Here is a 21,161-nt window from a genome sequence, read left to right on the forward strand (position 1 = left end):
AATATGTTTCACAGTATCATGTTAGGTATTTGAAATTCATATACTGCAAAGCTGTAAAAAACAAATTACTTGTACTTGTTTTATTCTGGCAAATGCAAATTTGTGGTTTCTCCTCGGTTATGGAAGATAGAAATTTATCTCAACCTAGTAGCATGTTAATCGGTTATGGAAGATAGAAATTTATCTCAACCTAGTAGCATGTTAATCTTGCTAATGCTAGATAATTTTATTCAACTGTGTTCTGTCCTTTGTGTTTGAGGTTAAAACTCAGTTAACCCCTGCAATGCTTGGTGACAGTTGTTTTATTTTGGTTGATGTCATTTTTAGTTGTGCAATACCCCATTAGTAAAGAAGGGGTTAGATAGGTTTTACTTGCATATAGTTTAATTAAGAAACTATACCACACTATCTTTGTGCTTTGATTTATTACTCATTTGAAACTTCAGACAAATAGTGAAGAGATGTGTTTACACAACACATTGCAACAAACCATATCTTGACTTTGAAGGCATTTTCATGTGTTACATTATGAAAATTTGTTCTGTACATTTGCTTGCTGTTGCTTATCTAATGCTTTTGAGACTTCAATTATGTCATATGTAATTTTGAGGTTATGAAGGAATCCGTGCTACACTTTTATAAAGATATATCTTGTTGATATTACTCCATGTATTGGTTTAGTCTTTATATTACTCTTGGTTGCAATGAAGTTGATAATTGTTGCCTTGAAATTCACCAAGTGGAAAACCCACAGCCCCACAGTGGTCAGCAGTGGTTTTCAGGCCTTCCCACAGATCTCTCTAGTAAGAAACTTTGGACTGTTGGTTGTGTTGTATTGGTGTGGGACTGCTTCTGTGTCACTGGCTGAAAGTAGTTGGAGGAGGGAAGCTGTTACTGGTTGGCAGATCTTCATGTGTAAAAATCTCACTGTTGGGTTTTGAAACATGTTTTGAATCTAGCTTGCCAATAACTGCCTCCAACTTCCTCAATGTTATGCTACTTAAATCCATTTGTATTGATCAATTCCTCTTCTATCCAGTTCTTCCATTATTCCATCCATCTTCTTTCTAGGATGTTCATTAGCCCTTCTTCCCTGAATCTTCGTAGAATTCATCCGGCATCTGTGCCACATGCCCAGCTCATTTTAAATTTACCCTTTTAATCACATCTGTTATTTTTTGTCTCATAAGTCCTAATTAAGTCTTCTCCACCTATTTTCTTCTTTCGAATACTGGCAGTGTAATCCTTCCACTGACACTTTGCTCTTGCTGTTTTTTCAAACTCTAAGTTTCATAGGCATAGAGTAATACAAGTCTAATGATAGATATATAGATTTATATTTTTGTGGCTCTAAATATGGGCATCAAATTAAAACTGCATTGATTTGCTGTCACCAGTCTGATCAATATTTCTTCCTATCATTTCCTTTTGTGAACATCACCCCAATGTATTTAAAATTTTGTACTTCTTTTATTCTGCAGTTTCCTATCCACAAACCTTCCATGTTTCAAGCAGATTTAATTTTCAAAACCATGTCAAAAGTGTAGGAAATACAATCAAAGTTAATTGAGAGAGATCTTGGGCACAGTCTGGAGACTGTCAGCCCCTCAAGGCTGCATCTCCTGATGAGGTTGAGGCATTGACAGCCCTGCTGTCCATCACAAGTGTGTAGCTGTCATTGGTTCCATTCAAGTTGACTTTGGAATCATGCAGGGCTTCCTGTTTTTGGTGTGTTCCCTCATTTTATTGCAATATGAAATACTTTAATTCAGTTACTTGTAATACTACTGCCTGTAGGTTGCCAATGGACTGGTGGTTGAAGACCTTTATTTCATTGACATTGAGGATAGGATGCATCTTTTTCAGTCAAGAATGAACTGTAGCATTTTTTCCCAGCAGTTATTTACTAAGTTACTGAATATATTCATCTTATGGAAAGAAAAGACAGTTCTGAAAGTTATATGTTTAATCAAAGTGCACATCAGTCGTAACATGTATGCTCATGTATTAGTTGCATTCATGTACAAGTCACATTCCAAGTTTAGTGTTAAATTTTGATACTTTTTTCCATTGAATTCACACATAATATCATGACTGATGGTGTTAATTACTAGGAAGTTATCATACAGGTGTCATAGTCAGACCAACACCAATGTTGAAATAAATTGATTAACATACAAGTTACTTATACCAAAGGCTTCTTTCCCCCTATAAGGGAGGTAGCCAAAAAACAAAGGCATAAAAAAACACCCCCACCCATTCCGACCCTATTACACTACTCCCCTCCACCCTCTTCCCTCCCTCTTATCCTGGCACCTCCTGGATGACAGGTCATTCCTGCATCTTGTCCACTGCCCTGGGTCAGAAGCAGTGTCACAAGACACAGTACATCCACAGCAAGGCTGCTTCATTAAATCGGCAACCCCTCCACTCCTCCCTTTCCTGCCACATTTGCACCCAAGTATCTAAAACTATCCACTTCCAGTCTCTCTCCCTTAATACTCACTTCCAGTCTGCTGCTACTTTTGCCCCTTGTATATCTCATCACCTTACTTTTACCCACATTTATCTTCAATTTCCTTCTTTCACACACTTGCCCAAATTCTGTCACTAACTTCCTCAATCCCTCCTCTGATCCTGCTTCAAGCGCAGTGTCGTCCCCTAACAACAGCTGGCTTATCTCCCAGTTTTCTCCATTTTCTTTATCTCCAATCCCTGATCCACCACCCTTGCATTTACCTCTCACACCACCCCATCCATGTATAAATTGAACACCCAGGGTGACATAACACATCCCTGATGAAGTCCCACCTTTACCTCAAACCATTCACTCTCTCCATTTCTAATCCTAACACACACACTACTACTCTCGTAAAAACTCTTGACAGCTCCTTAAGGCTTTCCTCCTGTCCCGTAATTTGTAATACCTCCCATAGTGCCTTCCTGTCTACCCTGTCATAAGCCTTTTCCAAATCCATAAAAGCTCAAAATACATCCTCGCCTTTTCCTTTAGCCTTCTCACATATCTCTCACCGCAAAAATCTGATCTATACAACCTCTTCCTGTCCTAAACCCACACTGTTCCTCACCAATTACTCCCTCTGTTCCTCTCCTAATCCTCTCAATCAAGACCCTCCCATAAGCCTTCCCAGCTACACTTAATGAGCTAATCCCTCTGAAAGTACTACACTTGCACTTATCCCCTTTTCCCTTGTAAAGTGAAACTATGTAGGCACTCCTCCAGTACTCTGGCACTCTACCCTCTCTTAAACAAACATTAAATAGCCTTGCCATCCATTCCACCATCACTGTGACTCCTTTTTTCAGACATTCTTCATGACATCTGTCCAGACCAGGTGCCTTACCTGCTCTCATTATCTTAACAACTGCCTTCACTTCATCCTTCCTTATTTCTCCTCCATTTTCCTCACTCATCACTGTCATTTTCTTAGCATTTCCCACTGCATCTACCTTTCCCTCACTATCCTCCTTCACATTTAGCAACTCTTACTGCCTTCTCATCCATTATCATCTTTCCATCTGCACCTTTTATCTTTTCTTCTCTACTTGATTTGCCTCCTCTTCCTCTCCTAATTTCTTTCCAAAACATCTTTTTATTACTCCCTACCTTTTATCCTTTTCCTCTTTCTCCATCTATCCTCCACTCTCAACTTACCTTCCACCAAAAAATGATCTGATATTCCCCCAGTCTCTCCCCTTAGAACATGTACATCCTTAACTCTTCCTATTATACTCCTATCTACCACTACAAAGTCCATTAATGCTCTGTCACCCTTCCATCCACCATCCTTTCCCATGTGTACTTATGCTCGACTTTCTTCCTAAACACTGTATTTGCTATCATCAACTCTTTCCAGACATATCTCCACCATCAGCTCTCCACTACGATTCTTTCCTGGACTCCACATTTCCCAACCACTCCATTTATTGGTTCATTTTCTACCCTAGCATTAAGGTCTCCCACAACTACTACATTGACATTTCTCCCTAATCCCTCTATGCACTCATTTAAATCTATCCAAAAAGCCTCCCTTTCTTCTACACTCTTCTCACCACCAGGCCCATATACACTTATTAAAACCCACATTTCCTTTCCCAGTTTCACCTTCATCCACATTAACCGTGAAGAAACCTCCTTCCACTCCAGTACATTCTTACCTAACTCTTCACTTACTAGTATAGCCACCCCTTCTCTCCCTTGCTCTCTCTTCACTCCAGAGAACCTCTCAACTACACTCCTAAACTCACACTGGCCCTTCCCTCTCAACTTGGTTTCACTCAAAGCCAACACATCCATCTTTCTTTTCACAAACCTACTGCCTATCTCTTCCCCTTTACTCTCATTTGTACTACATCCATGCACATTTAAAGACCCAAGTCTTAGGGTACTGGTTGGAAAACTCCTAGACCCTCTTGTGCCTTTACTTCTTTTAGGAATGTCCCCTGTGGGGCTACATGGAGAAGGATGCCCAGTTCCAATCCCCGTCCCATTTTTCTTGCCTCATTACGATTCAAGTGGGAATATTTGGTGGCAGTATTCTATCCCCCACCACAGGGTAGGTGAAATAAGGAAATGAATATTCAGAGAAATGGTACAGGACAGTAACAAGGGGTTGGGGGACAGCATAACAGAGGGACAGTTGCAGTATAATAAGAGTCGCCATTTCTCTGTGAACAGAGTCCTCCTCTATCACAGACAAAATGATGTGTGGCTCGGGTCCATAGGGGCTCCCCATATAGACCCAAAAGTATCAACTGCATGCTACTTTGTCACAATAAGATGCAGCCAGTACCCCAGGTGGGGACAAGTTAAATTATGAAAAATAACATGGCCATCCATGGGAAACTGATTATGGAATAAATATGTATTTACCTAATTGTATTTTATGGGAAGGGGAGCTATACTCTTGGTGTCCCACCTTTGTATCTCGCAGTGTCCAGTTTGCTCTTAAATTCATGAATTGTTTTTGCACACTATTTTTTCGTCTAGTTTGTTCCAAGTGCCCACCACTGTATGTGGGAAACTGTTTTTCTTCAGATCTGTTCTATAACTGCTTTTTTTTTTAGTTTCTTTCCATGTCCTCTTGTGTTTCTCTTGTCCCAGTTTAACAAGTCCTCTCTATCAAGTATTTCTGTGCCCTTCATGATTCTATAGATGGTCAGTAGGTCGCCTCTCTTTTCATTGCTCCAGAGTCGGTAACTTCAATTTAGCCAATTTCTCCTTCATATGACAAGTTTGAAGGTGCAGGGGCCATTTTGTATATATATATGTATATATATATGAGTATATATATATATAGTATATATATACACACACACACACATATATATATGACATAAGTGAAGTAGGAAACACAGGAGTCTTAGTCTTGAGTTTATTCCTGACTAGTTTAGCAGGTGTGCTTTTTCAAGGGAATGAAAAAGCATACCTGCGAAACTAGTCTGGAATAAACTGAAGACTAAGACTCCTGTGTTTTCTACTCCACTTACGTCAACCTGTCAGAATGTCTCAACATCATATATATATATATATATATATATTATATTTTGCATGAATTTTGTGTACACTTAAAAGTAAGCCAAAGCTATGTTTTGTGAACATGCATCTGCCTTAACAGTCATGAAATATTACTTTGACTAAGGAAACCTATGAGATTGTACCTTTTTTTGGTATTTTCATTTGTACTCAGATGTAGAAAAAAATATAACTGATGATGTTAATTACTAGGGAGTTATCATATAGGTGTCATAGTCAAACCAACACCTATGTTGAAATATATTTATTAACATACAAGTTAAATTATGAAACATAATATGGCCATCCATATATCCGTGGGAAACTGATTATGGAATACAGACACTCCTCTACTTACATTCATTCGTTTTACGTTTCGATTTTACGTTTGAACTGACTGTAAAAAAAAAAAAAGTGCATTTTTTAGTTTAGCGCGCTCTCCGTAGTTCAAACAATACTTACGCATGACGCTGCGTCCATTGTTTACATTGCACAAACGACAGACTGAAAGTGCCTTGCCTCCTCCTCCTCCTCCTCCTCCTCCTCCTCCTCCTCCTCCTCCTCCTCCTCCTCCCCTCCTCCTCCTCCCCTCCTCCTCCTCCTCCCCTCCTCCTCCTCCTCCCCTCCTCCTCCTCCTCCCCTCCTCCTCCTCCCCTCCTCCTCCTCCCCTCCTCCTCCTCCCCTCCTCCTCCTCCTCCCCTCCTCCTCCTCCTCCCCTCCTCCTCCTCCCCCTCCCCTCCTCCTCCTCCTCCCCTCCTCCTCCTCCTCCTCCTCCTCCTCCTCCTCCTCCTCTTCCCCTCCTCTTCCTCCTCCTCCTCCTCCTCCTCTTCCTCCTTCCGTCCTCCTTCCGTCCTCCTCCCGTCCTCCTCCCGTCCTCCTCCCGTCCTCCTCCCGTCCTCCTCCCGTCCTCCTCCAACATCTCAATTTATGTTGCTTGAATTTAATTTATTTGAAATTAATGTTATTATTTTACAATGTTGTGTGTATAATTAATTATTTAGGGGTGTTTTGTAAGATACGGTAATAGAATTTACGGATGTATAGTACAGTAACAACTTACGTTCATTTTCAACTTATGTTCGGTCGTTCGGAACATAACTAAAACGTAAGTTGAGGAGCGTCTGTATATATATGTGTATGTATGTGCATGTGTGTGTGTGTGTGTGTGTATTTACCTAGTTGTATTTACCTAGTTGTATTTTGCGGGAAGGGGAGCTATGCTCGTGATGTCCCGCCTTTGTATCTTGCAGTGTCTAGTTTGTTTTTAAACTCATGAATGGTTTTTGCGCATACTATTCCATTGTCCAGTTTGTTCCAAGTGTCCAAAACTCTATGAGGAAAACTGTTTTTCTTCAGTTCTCTTCTATAGCTATGTTTTTTTATTTTCTTTCCATGTCCTCTTGTGTTTCTTTTGTCCCAGTTAAGTAAGTTCTCACTATCGAGTACCTCTGTGCCTTTCATGATTCTGTAGATGGTCAATAGGTCACCTCTCTCTCTTCTTTGCTCCAGTGTCGGTAACTCCAGTTTAGCCAATCTCTCCTCGTATGATAGGTTTGCAAGTGCAGGTGCCATTTTTGTAGCTGCTCTTTGGATTCTTTCTATTTTCTTTATATTCTTTTTGGTACTGGGGGACCACAATGTCGCTGCATACTCTAATCTAGGCCTTATCAATGTAACCAATATTTTTTTCATCATGTCTTCGTCCAAGTATGTAAACTTGTGTGTGTGTGTGTGTGTGTGTGTGTGTTTACCTAGTATTTACCTAGTTGTATTTTATGGGAAGGGGAGCTACGATCATGGTGTCCCGCTTTTGTATCTCAGTGTCTAGTTTGCTCTTAAATTCGTGAATGGTTTTTGCACACCCTATTTTTTTGTCCAGTTTGTTCCAAGTGTCCACCACTCTGTGGAAAACTGCTCTTCTTCAGATCTCTTCTATAACAATGTTTTTTGAGTTTCTTTCCATGTCCTCTTGTGTTTCTCTTGTCCCAGTTTAACAAGGCCTCTCTATCAAGTATTTCTGTGCCCTTCATGATACTATAGATGGTCAGTAGGTCTCCTCTCTCTTCTTTGCTCCAGAGTTGGTAACTCCAGTTTAGCCAGTCTCTCCTCATATTACAAGTTTGAAAGTGCAGGAGCCATTTTTGTGGCTGCTCTCTGGATTCTTTCTATTTTCTTTATTCTTTTTGGTATTGGGTGACCACAATGTTGCTGCATATTCTAGTCTAGGCCTTGTCAGTGTGATTAATATTTTTTTTAATCATTTCTTCATCCAAATATGTAAATGCCACTTTTATTGATCTTGGCAAGTTATAGGATTCTCCGACAATTTTGTTTATTTGTTTATCATGGGACAAGTCGTTTGAGATAATTACGCCTAAATCTTTTTCAGATCCCATTTTCTTTATCTCCTTAATTCCAATTTTATATTGTCCTGATATTCTATTTTTACTTTTTCCAAACTCCATTATGGTACACTTCTTAATATTGAAGTCTGCTTCCCATTTCTGACTCCAGTTCCATACCTTTGGCTACCCCCCGTGTAAGGGGGAAAAAGCCTTTGGTATATGTATGAATGTATGTATATGTAGTTCCATACCTTATTCAGGTCTTCCTGTAGTGATTTGCAATATGTTTCGGTTTTTACTTTCCTCAACAATTTTGCGTCGTCTGCAAAGACGCTCATGTAACATTGCACATCATCATCCATGTCATTCACATAAATAGCAAAAATTCATGGAGCCAATACAGATCCTTGCAGAACTCCACTAATCACCTCTTTCCAACCTGAATATTTTTCTCCGAGTACTACTCTCATCTTTCTACCAATCAGGAAGTCCTCCATCTATTTTGTATGTTCCCTTGTATCCCTCCTATATGGTCCAGTTTTTTTTATTAATTTTTTATGTGGTACCTTGTCGAAAGCTTTTTGCAAGTCCAGGAAAGCACAATCAGCCCATCCATCCCTTTCTTGCACTATGTCTATTAGTCTTGAGTAAAAACATTAAGTTTGTGGTACATGATCTTCCTTGTTTGAACCCAAATTGTCTTGGGGTTTATTATATTATTTTTTCCAGGTGTTTTACCCATCTATTCTCGATGATTTTTTCACAAAATTGGCCATAGTGCTTGTTAGTGAGACTGGTCTATAGTTAGTTGGTTCTTTCTTGTTTCCTCCTTTATATATTGGTACAATTTTAGCATTTTTCCAGTCTTTTGGTATTTTTCTTTCTTTAAGTGAGCAACTTATTATGTATTTGGCCATTAGTTCTTCTTTGTATTCTTTTAGAATCCAATTTGCAATTCGGTCTGGGCCATACAATATCCTGGGGGAGATCGCACTTCATTTCCTTCGTCCCAGTATTGTGCCTTCTCTCTAGTGAAAACAGACTTAAGTGATTATTCATGACTTCGGCCATTTCTAGATCTTCTGTGTATTCTATATTTCCTTGGCATAGTTTCACCATTTTTTGTTTATTTTTAAGTTTACCATTCACATATCTAGAAAATAGTTTGGGTTGCTCTTTGCATTTATCTATAATGTGGTTGCTCTTTGCATTTATCTATGTCTTTTTCATAGTTCCTTTTTTCCTCTTTGAACTTTTACATACTCATTTCTATAGTTTATATATACTTCCCATTTTCCAGTTTTTTTTTTTATCTTTTCTCCATCTTTTCCAAGCTCTGTCTCATCTATTTTTTGCCTCACTGCATCTTCTGTTGAACCAGCATTTAATGTACACTCTCTAGCTTCTGTCTTGGTACGTGCCTATTCACCCTTTCATTATAATTATCCATCAAGGTATCCCATTTCTCTTCCACTTTTGTCTCTTCCATGTAAAAATTTTCCCAATTTGCATTCTGAAGGAATTTCTTTAGTTTATCAAAGTCCATTTTGTTGTACATCAATCTTCCTTTCCAATGCTTTTCATTTCTCTCCATGTATATTTCTTCCTTTAGTTCAGTCTCAATAAGTATATGGTCACTCTTTCCAATTGGTGTCTTACATTAGATTTTATACATAATTTAAGGTTCTGTTGTAAATAGTCTCTACGGCTCTCATTATTTCTATATCAGGTGTTTTCACTGACCCACTGTATATATTCCATGGTCATGTCCAGTAATACATTACCCCACAAGTCTTCTCCGCCTTTCACTGTCATGCCCTCCCAACAAATTTCTCTAAAGTACAAAATTCACCTCTTCAATACAAGTCAGATTATCGTGGGCAATGTCAGCTGCCTTGTGTATAATGATTCGATGATGCATCACAATACTTGCATTATGAAATATAAATTTACAGCTGTATTATTCACTCTCTTTCACTCTGATTATTAATAACCACAGAAAATATGATCAAGCCAGTTCACAGAATATGGGGGGGGATCACTCAGCTACAACTACAAAATAAATATAATCAAGACTCCAATGCAGGCATCCTCATATACCCACTCATGCCAATGATGCCCATGTAGGCATCATTGTATGGAAGGGGTTAAGTAGAAATTATGAGAAATTCTATTATCATAATTTTCTTCATAATCTAACTGGATTGAATAGTTGATTTACATAAAAAGTATCAGAATAATTACGTACTTAACAGTACTTCTGGAGTATTGGAAGACTTCAGATACCCTGCCCTGTACTCCAGCAGTGTAGATTGGCATTCTTATTGGGTCACTGATATTTAACGTTCATTCTCTCACATTACAGTTGGGCCTAGGGTAGATATATTACCAAGTCCCTGTCAAAATTAAGTCATATAGAAAATTAATACTGTAGGAATTAAGAAGGCAATATCAATTTGTCAGTTTTTGAAAATTAATCTCAAAGTAGGGATAGTGATAGAACAGTAATGACATGCTGTAGTGATAATGGTGGATTGTGAAAGTAATTAAAAGCTATTTGCTGTAATAGAGTTGCAGCACTATGCTCCTAGAAATAGAATGGAAACACTGGTTTTAAGTGTACCAGTACTGTAAATATAATTTTAGGAAGGTTTTATTGATCGTTTACATTTTACACTGGGATAATAATGCTTAAAGGTGTTTAGTGTGTAAATAAAGAAAGATAGTATGGCTATATTTGAATAATCCAAAACATACAAGGCTCAAGGAGGTTGTTGTTGTTGTTGTCGTTCCCTAGACTGTCTGTCCGAGCAGTCCTGTCTCCCCAAGGAAGGCCACAGCCGAAACTGGGTTTTCCCACAAATCCTTTATAGAGTGTATGTTGTGTTGTTTGCGTGCATGATTGTGTATAATGCAGTCTTCCATTATGTGTTGTATGGTATGGGGTGAAGTGTTACATCCTGGGCAGCTGTTCACAACACGGTCGTCCAGCCTCTTCTGGTAGCTTAGAAGTGCTGGGTGGTGACCGCATCGCAGTCTGGCCAAGTGGACTCTGTCCTTTCGTGGGAGAGAGGATTCAGAAGGGTGGATATCAGGGGGTCTGGCATGCAGCAGTGTGTTGTCTTTCAGTGTGTTAATGGAGCGGTGAGTGATATGATTATGAATATGTTTCCGGAGGCTGGTATTTGGTGGTTGTGGAGGAAGAGAAGAGAGTATCTGTGCGTAATAAAGGTCTTTGGGTGTAGTTTTAATGTTTCTTGGTGTGTGTGGGTGTTCTGCTATGTAGTGTAGCGGGTGTGATGTGTTTGTGGTGGCTGCAGCAAGTGTTTGTGTGCCTCTCATGTCGAGGTGGTCCTTGACTTTGAGGACTTTTGTTTCATGGTGTAAATGGTCTGTAGGTGTTGTATTTGTGCAGCCTGTAATTGTTTTTAGGGCTTTGTTTTGTATGATTTGAAGGGTGTTGTGGTGTGTCTCACTGAGATTAGGAGCCCATGCAGGACTCGCATAATTCATCACTGAGTGTATGCATTGTTTGTATATTGTTATATTAGTTTCTTTGTTTTGTCCAAATGTTGTTCCAGTGATTGACTTAAGTGCGTTAAGTCTAGGTGTGCATTTGTTTTTTATGTTTGTGAGGTGTTGTTTGAAAGACATGGATGTATCGTATGTTACACCAAGAATTTTCGGTGTGTTTGTGTGTGGTATTAGAGTGTTGTTGATGTAGAGATGAGGTATGTATTTGTGTTCTTTTGTCCAGTTGGTGAGAAGTGTTGCTGTAGATTTGGTTGGAGCTATTTTGAGTCTGTTTGTGATGAACCATGTGTTGAGTGTATCAAGGTAAGGCTGGATTATTTCTGCAGCTTTGTCTGTGTTACGATGTGTGCATGTGATTGTTATGTCGTCTGCGTATGAAGAGATTTGTATTTCTGAGGTGTCTGGTGTGGGTAAGTCATGCATGTATAGATTAAATAATGTGGGGGATAGAACTGAGCCCTGTGGTACTCCGTTCTTAATGTTTCTGATGTGCGATGATTGGCCATTATATGACACATGAGCATTCCTGCCTGCCAGATAATTGGCCAGCCATCTTTTGGTGTTATTGTGCATGTCTGTGTTATATATTTTATTTGTTAGGTTGTGGTGGGGGATAGCATCAAAAGCTTTACTAATGTCCAATGTTATAAGAAGTGTTCTGTGGTGGGGCCTATCTGAATTGATGCCATCTAAAATTCTTTGTGTGAGGTTTGTCAGAAGAGTGTTTGTGGAGTGTAGTGGCCTAAAACCGTGTTGTGAGTCAGCAAGGGGAATATATGGTGTGACAAGTTTAAGTATTAGGCGTTCAATGACTTTAGAGGGGGTGCAGAGAAGTGTGATTGGGCGGTGCGATGTTGGGATTGTTGGGTCTTTGTTCGGTTTTGGAATGGTGATTATTTTACCATGCTTCCAGATGTCGGGTATAGTGTTGTGTGAATAGCTGTAGTTTGCAATGTTTGTGAGTGCGTGTATACCTTGTGGTCCAATGTGTTTTAGGTGGATGTTGCTTATGTTATCAGGGCCACAGGCAGATGAGTGCTTGAGATTATGCATTATGAGTTTTGTCTGACTGTCTATGAAGGATGTATAGTCTGAGTCTGTGGGGAAGTCTTTCTTACGTCGAATGGTGCGTCGGTCGTCAGGGTGAGATGTAAGATGGCTCGTCTGTGCAAAATGACGTATGAGTGCGTTTGCTTGTTGTCTGTTTGAGGGTAGATTATCTATTGTTGTGATTATTGCTGCGTGAGAGCGTGTAGTATTAGTGTTGGATAGTGTGATGCTGTTGAGTGTTTTGTACAATTTGCTGGTGTTTGTTTTGTGATCAAGTGTATTGATAAAGTTTTGCCAATTTTGTGTTTTTTGTTCATGTATTTTATTGGCAATCACAGTGTTTAGTGTTTGTATTTGGTCTGCTATGTTTTGAGGGATAGGTGTGGGGGTATCGTGTTTAAGTGTGTCACGTTGTCTGATGAGGCCTTGGATTTCTGGTGTGAAGTTGGGGTTGTGTGATTTTCTGTTGCCTCTAGGGATGTATCTCTTGTCTGCATTTTGTATGATTGTATTAAAAGCATGCACAGCATTGTTTATGTTTGTGATTGGTGTACTGTTAAGTGTTTCAAAATGTTGTTCTGTCTCTTCAGTAAAAGCTTCCCAGTTAGCTCTCTTGTAATTGGTGTAAGTGTGTCTGTGGCCAGCTGGGGTGCATCTTGTTTTGGTGGTGATGATGATTGGAAGGTGGTCAGAGGAGGTTATCTATAACCACATGTGTATATTCAGTACACATGCACGTGAACACTTCTAGCTCATCCATGTTGGGTTGGAGTTGAAGATTGTGTCATTTCTGAACAAGATAGTGTGATAATCACAATAGAGCCTAAAATAGGCCATAGTTTATCATTTGTTTATGAGTTACCTTGTGATTTATACAAATATGCATTCACTAAATGGAAGACAAAGAACAACTTATCCTACGCTGGCCCTCTCTTGCCGTACCCAAACAAACAACACGGAACACCTCAACCTACACTGCTCATTTGTTGCCCTACCTAAACAACAAGAGTGACTTTTGGGCCAACCTAATGGCTGTCAGTAGTTATGTAAGGGACATTGCTCTCTTACAAGAGAGACCCATTGCAAATTGATTGATTGGTGATATCATGGGCCATCATTCAGAAATAAGTCCTCATTTGTAGCTTCAAAGAATAGAAATTTTCTCCATGTATGCACACAGATAGTTTGGAGTTTTATTTATTTATTTATTTTCATGTAAATTATGAATATTTGCAATATAAAAAAGAAATTGTGCAAGAAGTTATGGATATAATACATGTTTTATAGGATATTTTTTGTTTTCTCCAAGGAGGAGGCAACCCATACCACAACCTGGACAAAACGTCTGTGCTTCAGGAGGCAAGGGCCTTCAATGAGACTCCTGTTAATGTCAAGAAGAGCACCCATGTTCTCACCAAGATCCTGTATCTCTTGAACCAAGGGGAGAACTTGGGAACAAAGGAAGCCACAGATGCCTTCTTCGCTATGACCAAGCTTTTCCAGAGTAATGATATTGTTCTTCGACGTTTGGTCTATCTTGGTATCAAAGTAAGTTTTATATATTATTTATATATATTATATATATATATATATATATATATATATATATATATATATATATATATATGTATTTTTCTTAGGGGGGAATTAAGTAGGGGGCATGTAATAAAACAGTTTAGAAAATAGTAAGATAAAGGTAGAAAGGAATAAAAGGGAAGGTAGGAATTGACTTAGATAAGAGAATCAAAAAGCAAATAATGACCATTGGTGACTAGAGGAACAACTGCCATATTATGAATTTTATTCTGGCCTCTGCCAGATAATTTTACTGAACTAGATAACACCTCCATTAACTAGCAGTTTTGTGATCACATGCTTGTAGGACAGACTTGTAAACATTCAGAAACACCAAAGGTCATTTCCCCTTTGTAAGGGACCAGTAGTGGGTACCTGCCTGTAGTGACTGCAATATACAGTTGAGATAATTATTTATTTGGTTCCTGTTTTCAAAAGCTGTCCACCCCCCTGACCTTTATCTAGATGTGTAGTCCCAAGGGGCAGAGATTGGGTCCACAGACCAAGCTCAAGATTTCCCTCTTGTCAACTTTATTTTTATTTCTTTTACCTTTTTACATATGGATAGTTGCTAATCAGCACCTGCGCTCCAGTTACTTTCAACTGGTGTCATGAAATTGTTTCACACAAACACAACATAGAAAACAGTTTTCATGAAAGTAGCAGTTGCCGACAAGACTGACGAGTTAAACACCATATGGGGACGGAGCCTTTATTTGTATGACGTTTCGCTTATTACAACTTTTTCAAGTACAAGTTGAGATACACATGCTTGAGATTAAATAAGATGAATGGATGGAACGGGGAAAGAAAGAAGTAGGGGGAAAAGGAAGAGGAGGAGGAGGAGAAGGGGGATTGAATACTGGGAGAGGTTGAGAAGGCTGGCCCAAACATCTGTGGGCAAATTGCTTGCAAAGGGTGGTTTAAAATTTTGTTGGCCATGGATATTAGAGGAATTATGTGGGGCGAGATGTTGAACATGCCCCTATTTTGTTCAATAGTGTTAGTTCCTTGAATGATTGCTGCTTCCAAACACTTTCTGCGGATCTTGTCGGGTTCTTGTATCAGCAGCTCTGTATTCTCCCAGTCCATCAAATGGTTTTCCCTGTTCCTATATGTCGCACATACATTGGTGTTGACATCATGACTGATGTCGTAACGGTGTTCACATATTCGTGTATTCAGGTTGCGTGATGTTTCTCTGATGTAAACTATTATCACATCCCGAGCACAGAATACGATAAACACTAGCTTTGGTGCCCGGTGTCTGGTTGTTGTATGTTCTCATCCTTGTGATGTCTTTTATCATCTTTTTAACCACCCTTTGTGAGCAATTTGCCCATGGACGTTTGGGCCAGCCTTCTTAACCTCTCCCAGTATTCAATCTCCCTTCTCCTCCTCTCCTCCTCCTCCTCCTCCTCTTCTTCTTCTTCTTCTTCTTCTTCTTCTTCTTCTTCTTCTTCTTCTTCTTCTTCTTCTTCTTCTTCTTCTTCTTCTTCTTCTTCTTCTTCTTCTTCTTATTCTTATTCTTATTCTTATTCTTATTCTTATTCTTATTCTTATTCTTATTCTTATTCTTCTTGTTCTTATTCTTCTTTCCCCCCTACCTCTTTCTTTCCCCATTCCCTCCATTCCACCTATTTGACACGAATTGCCTAGACAGTGGAAGGAGGTGATGGATGAGAGGGTGTGGGTAATACGTACCTTAAGTGAGTGATGAAGGGAGGAGGAGGATAGCTACAGTTGGGGAACCGAAGTCCAGGAGATTTGTATCACCATCCGGGACCACTCGCGCTTCCTCCAGCGAGCGTGAATGTAAATCAAAGAGAGGGGTTGATGGGGCAACTCATTAAGTGAACCGTCCTAGGCTAATGAAACCCAGAACTCCTAATGTGAGTTTTAATGGATTAATTAATTCTATAATTAGACACTAGAATTATACTACTTATCATTAACAATGTGAGTTAACAATTAACTGGATTTCACATACATCCCAGCTATTCCCTGCGCGCGATTCCTAGCTATAACTTATACTAAAACACCTTAACTTATGTGTCTTGCGTGTGGAGACGTCTTCAATTGGCGCGGTCTCCTGCTGAGTTACGACCGGCACGGCTCCGCTTCTGGTGGGGGCTGGGGGGCGACGGATTTCGTGTGGATCGGAGTGGGCAACTGACCGACTTCGTAGCTTGATGGTTAAGGACGGGCGCTGAGATGGGCTTTGTAAGCGACACTTCACCGACGTATTCTTGGTCAATCGTACTGCACTTTGTAGAATTCTGGCGGGAGGGGTCTGTACCCAAATCACTTGATACCCGATCGTCACTTAAGGATGAAAATTCTTAATAGTCACATGAGGGAGGAAAGGACACAATTGGACTTCCGAGAATGAGCGGTCTGACCTCCCTTGTTGAACCCGATGTGAAGACTGACCTCTGTCCCGCGGCATGTGAGGTCAAAAATGCCCGCCAGTTAGCATCCAACGTTGCCAATACTTCTACGTTCCCGCCACTAGTGTTGAAGGGTACTACGAATAATCTTTATGTGAAAGATGACACAGTTCCAATTGTTCCTTGAGGTAGACACTATTCACGAGCAGGTTAGCTACGATCCTAATTATTCTAATTGCCTAGGTTAAAACAAATATGTGGCAGCACACAGGGGGGGGGGGTTTTGCACGAAGCTGGAACAAGGTCGCTTTGTGCTTGGGTGCGGAAACCGTTGGCCTCGGTCGTGTGAGAACACTTGAATCTAAAGGGGGGGGGGTTCTCTAAATAATTAGAAGTCTCTCACTTCGTTAAGGCATTGTAATTGATTGTCAAAATGGCACGACAGTTGATGAGGATGAGAAGGAGAAGGAGAAAGGACAGGAAGTAGCTACTAGAAGTCTTAAGGACTGGTAATTCCCCAGAGTATAGGGAATGAATGACTGAAATGGGAAGAAATCGGACGAAAGAAAATGGGAAAGGGAGACAGCGAGCCGGGTGTCACAATGATATTAAAAAATTGTGACACTATTTAATCTCAAGCATGTGTATCTCAACTTGTACTTGAAAAAGCTGTAATTAGCAAAACATTGTACAAATAAAGGCTCTGTCCTCATATAGTGTTTAACTCGTAGAAAACAGTGTTTGATCAGTGTGTGTTTGCTAAAATGTGTATAAGATTTGTGAAGGGCTTAGTCAAAATATTTAGGAGAGGACCTAGACACAAACTATCAAAAAGGTCATAGAAACAGATAACCACAACAAGATATGTCTAAGAAATTCTTAGCTGGCAGACACTGCAGAGTAACCCAAAACAACCAGATTTCCAGGACCAGAAGATGTTGTAATGGAGGAACAGTACTCAACTTGTACCGAACTCACTTGCCTCTAAGATGATGTCAGTTTCAAGTGTCAACCCTAGAACTTTAAACTATTATTATGCCACCTTCAGGGAGAATTTTCTTAATGTTTGATGCAAACCTGGTAGGTGATATTTTTCTCTGGTGCTTCAGGTTGGCTGAAGTACTCTGTTCCTCAATGGGCACTAAAGATTTTATGTGTGCTCAGGCTAGAGCCAATATGGTGGCCTCTGAAGCATTAGATTCATTGATACATTTAAAGTGGGTAGACAAAAATTATGTTATATTAGACTCGGACTTATTCTGGTGTACCTATTCCACATTTTGTTCCTCGCTCCATATGAGCAAAGGATTGCTTCTTCTCTTAGTTATCAGACAGATGAGTCTTTATTAACATTTGCAACAAAGCTTTCTAAAAAGTTAAAAGAATTGCCACCTTGTGCTTTGCTAGCTCCTGTACTACCTAGTTATTCACAGCAGACTCCAGAGGTTCCTATTTCTCCACCACCTCTGCCTTTGACACCTACGCAGAGTACTCCTTCATCTCCATCTGCATCTACATGTTTACGTTGCACGTATTGTAATAAAATAGGTCATTCTAGTGTTTTCTGTGTCCTTTGTAAGCATCATGAGTGAAATTCTAAGCATACTCCTGTACATAGACATTTCACTAATTCCTCTTTAGCATCCCACATGACTTTTCAAGGTCATTTCAGCCTCAATCTAGCTACTGTCTTGTCCATGGACAGTGTAGCCATTCTTCTGATCAGTGTTCCAAGATTTTGAAGTTTAGAGCAGAAAATAGTTCAATCCCCAGACATACTTCGTCCTATTTTCATAAGCACTCGTTTAAAAATCCCAAAGACTGACGAACAGTGACCATTCAAAGATCATCCCTTTAGTTGCTGCTGTCTCTTCCCAACTCCTTACCTTTCAGTGTTGTTGTTGTTCTCTAGACTGTCCAAGCAGTCTTGTCTCCCCAAGGAATGCCACGGCCAAAACAGGGCTTTCCCACAAATCCTTTATAGAGTGTATGTTGTGTTGTTTGTGTGTGTGATTGTGTATAATGCTGTCTTCCATGATGTGTCAAATAGTATGGGGTGAAGTGTTACATCCAGGGCATTTGTCCACAATGCAGTCATCCAGTCTCTTCTGGTAGCTTAGAAGTGCTGGGTGGTGGCCGCATTGCAGTCTGGCCAGATGGACTCAGTCCTTTCATGGGAGAAAGGATTCAGAGGGATGGATATCAGGGGGTCTGGCATGCAGCAATGTGTTGTCTGTTAGGGTGTTAATGGAGCAGTGAGTGATGTGACAATGAATATGTTTCCGGAGGCTGGTATTTGGTGGTTTTGGAGGAAGAGAAGAGAGTATTTGTGTGTGATATAGGTATTTGTGTGTTTTTATATTTCTTGGTGTGTGTGTGTGTGTGTGTTCTGCTGTGTAGTGTAGTGGGTGTGCTGTGTTTGTGGAGGCTGCAGCAAGTGTTTGTGTGCCTCTCATGTCAAGGTGATCCTTGACTTTGAGGACTTTTGTTTCATAATGTAGGTGGTCTGTAGGTGATGTATATGTGCAGCCTGTAATTGTTTTTAATGCTTTTTGTATGGTCTGAAGGGTGTTGAGGTGCATCTCACTGAGATTAGGTGCCCATGCTGGACTCTTATAATTCATCACTGAGCATATGCATTGTTTGTATATTGTAGTACAGTATTAGTTTCTTTGTTTTCTCCAAATGTTGTTCCAGTGATTGATTTAAGTATGTTGAGTCTAGGCGTACATTTGATTTTTATGTTTGACGTGTTGTTGAAATGACATGTATCGTATGTTACACCAAGAATTTTCAGTGTGTGTGTGTTGTTGATATAGAGTTGAGGAATGTTTTTTTTTTTTTTTTTTTTTTGGTTCAGTTGGTGAGAAATGTTGCTGTAGATTTGGCTGGGGCTATTTTGAGTCTGTTCGTAATAAACCATGTGATGAGTGTATCAAGGTATGGCTGTATTATTTCTGTGGCTTTGTGTTATGATGTGTACATGTGATTGTTATTTCATCTGCATAGGAAGAGATTTGTATTTCTTAGGTGTTTGGTGTGGGTATATCATGCATGTATAATTTAAAGAGTGTTGGGGATAGAACAGAGCCCTGTGGTACTCCATTCTTAATGTTTCTGATGTGCAATGATTGGCCATTATATGACACATAAGCATTTCTGCCTGCCAGATAATTGGCCAGCCATCTTTTGGTGTTATTGTGCATGTCTGTGTTATATATTTTGTTTGTTAGTTTGTGGTGGGGGGTAGCATCAGAAGCTTTACTAATGTCTAATGTTATAAGAAGTGTTCTGTAATGGGGCCTATCTGAGTTGATGCCATCTAATATTCTTTCCGAGAGGTTTATTAGAAGAGTGTGGAATGTAGTGGCCTAAAACAGTGTTGTGATTCAGCAAGGGAAATATGTGGTGTGATGAGTTGAAATATGAGGCGTTCAATGACTTTGGAGGGGGTGCAGAGAAGTGTGATTGGGTGGTGTGATGTTGGGATTGTTGAGTCTTTATTGGGTTTTGGGATTGTGATTATTTTCCCTTGCTTCCAGATGTCAGGTATAGTGTTGTGTGAATAGCTGTAGTTTGCAATGTTTGTGAGTGCATGTATACCTTGTGGTCCAATGTGTTTCAGGTGGATGTTACTTATGTTGTCAGGGCCACAGGCGGATGAGTGCTTGAGGTTCATAGTTATATGGATCAGTTGCCTATCTCTGAAGTGGTTGACACTGGGGCAAAATGTATTTTAAGTGGAAGAGCATATTCTACTCAAAAGGATTTGTACACTGTACCATTGTTATCTTCTTTGTTGATATAGAGACTGAGAGGCATCATGTAAATGGGGGGTGGGGGGGCATGAGGGTACCAAGGTGACCACCACATAAAACTATTTTTTGCACTCCAGTAGAAATTTTATTTGTTCATTCAAAAACAGCTGAAACATTCTATCCATGAATGTATGTAATGTATTTGGATATACTGTACATTCTAGTGATAAATAGCTTCTAATGGAGGATTTTTGGATATCTTAAAAAAATGGATCCAACTTGTGTTAATTCAAAGAAATCACATAATTCAAATAAAATATATTTTTTTATCAGTTGTGTTAAACCATATTTGTGTAAAATAAACTTATGTAAATGAAGAACTACCTGTATATAATCATTCATATCATTTGGTCTGTAATCATTTATATCATTTAGTGAGATCATATTAAGCTAGATAACTTTTTTATTCATAATTTTTAATCTTCTGCAGGAACTATGCATTACTGCAGAGGACACCATTATTGTAACATCTTCCTTGACCAAGGACATGACTGGAAAGGAAGACCAGTACCGTGCCCCTGCCATCAGGGCCCTCTGCAAGATAACAGATGTAAGTTCAGAGGTGGAATGAAATAGAAAGGCATAAGAATGATAAAACAATAGTATGATGTGGAACTCTGTAATAATGATAGCAATGGCATTTTTTATTAGTTTGATAGGAGAGGTTTGAAAGCATGCTCTTGCTGTGGGTTATTTTTGTTGTCTTTGAGTAAATTGCAAGGTGAGTTGGAGTGTTGAATGTATACTGCTCTCCCAGCTTCATTTCTTGTAGTCTAATTATATACCAAAGGTCTCTTCCCTCCTATAAGGGAGGTAGCCAGCCTACTTTATAGGGGGGGAAGAGGCCTTTGGTATATATGGAAATTCATAGTACACACACGTCAATGGCATTTTCCCCCTTACAAGGGAGGTA

At 39.6% G+C, this 21,161-nt stretch overlaps 1 protein-coding gene across 9 annotated transcripts in view; it reads left to right on the plus strand.

Annotated features, from left to right (window-relative positions):
• gammaCOP (coat protein (coatomer) gamma) overlaps window positions 1-21,161 on the plus strand; it is a 132,126-nt gene that overhangs the window by 19,364 nt on the left and 91,601 nt on the right. For 5 of the 9 annotated variants that reach the window (XM_076206835.1, XM_076206827.1, XM_076206829.1 and 2 more), the window contains 2 exons: window positions 13,778-14,013; window positions 20,679-20,798. In XM_076206835.1, coding sequence (XP_076062950.1) covers window positions 13,778-14,013; window positions 20,679-20,798 — 356 coding nt within the window. Of the gene's footprint in view, window positions 1-13,774; window positions 14,014-20,678; window positions 20,799-21,161 lie in introns of all 9 variants that reach the window. The other 4 variants (XM_076206834.1, XM_076206826.1, XM_076206828.1 and 1 more) reach the window with 1 other exon arrangement.

Source organism: Oratosquilla oratoria, chromosome 23 (genome assembly GCF_046742065.1).
Source record: "Oratosquilla oratoria isolate Oo_2021 chromosome 23, ASM4674206v1, whole genome shotgun sequence".
Lineage (NCBI taxonomy): Eukaryota > Metazoa > Arthropoda > Malacostraca > Stomatopoda > Squillidae > Oratosquilla > Oratosquilla oratoria.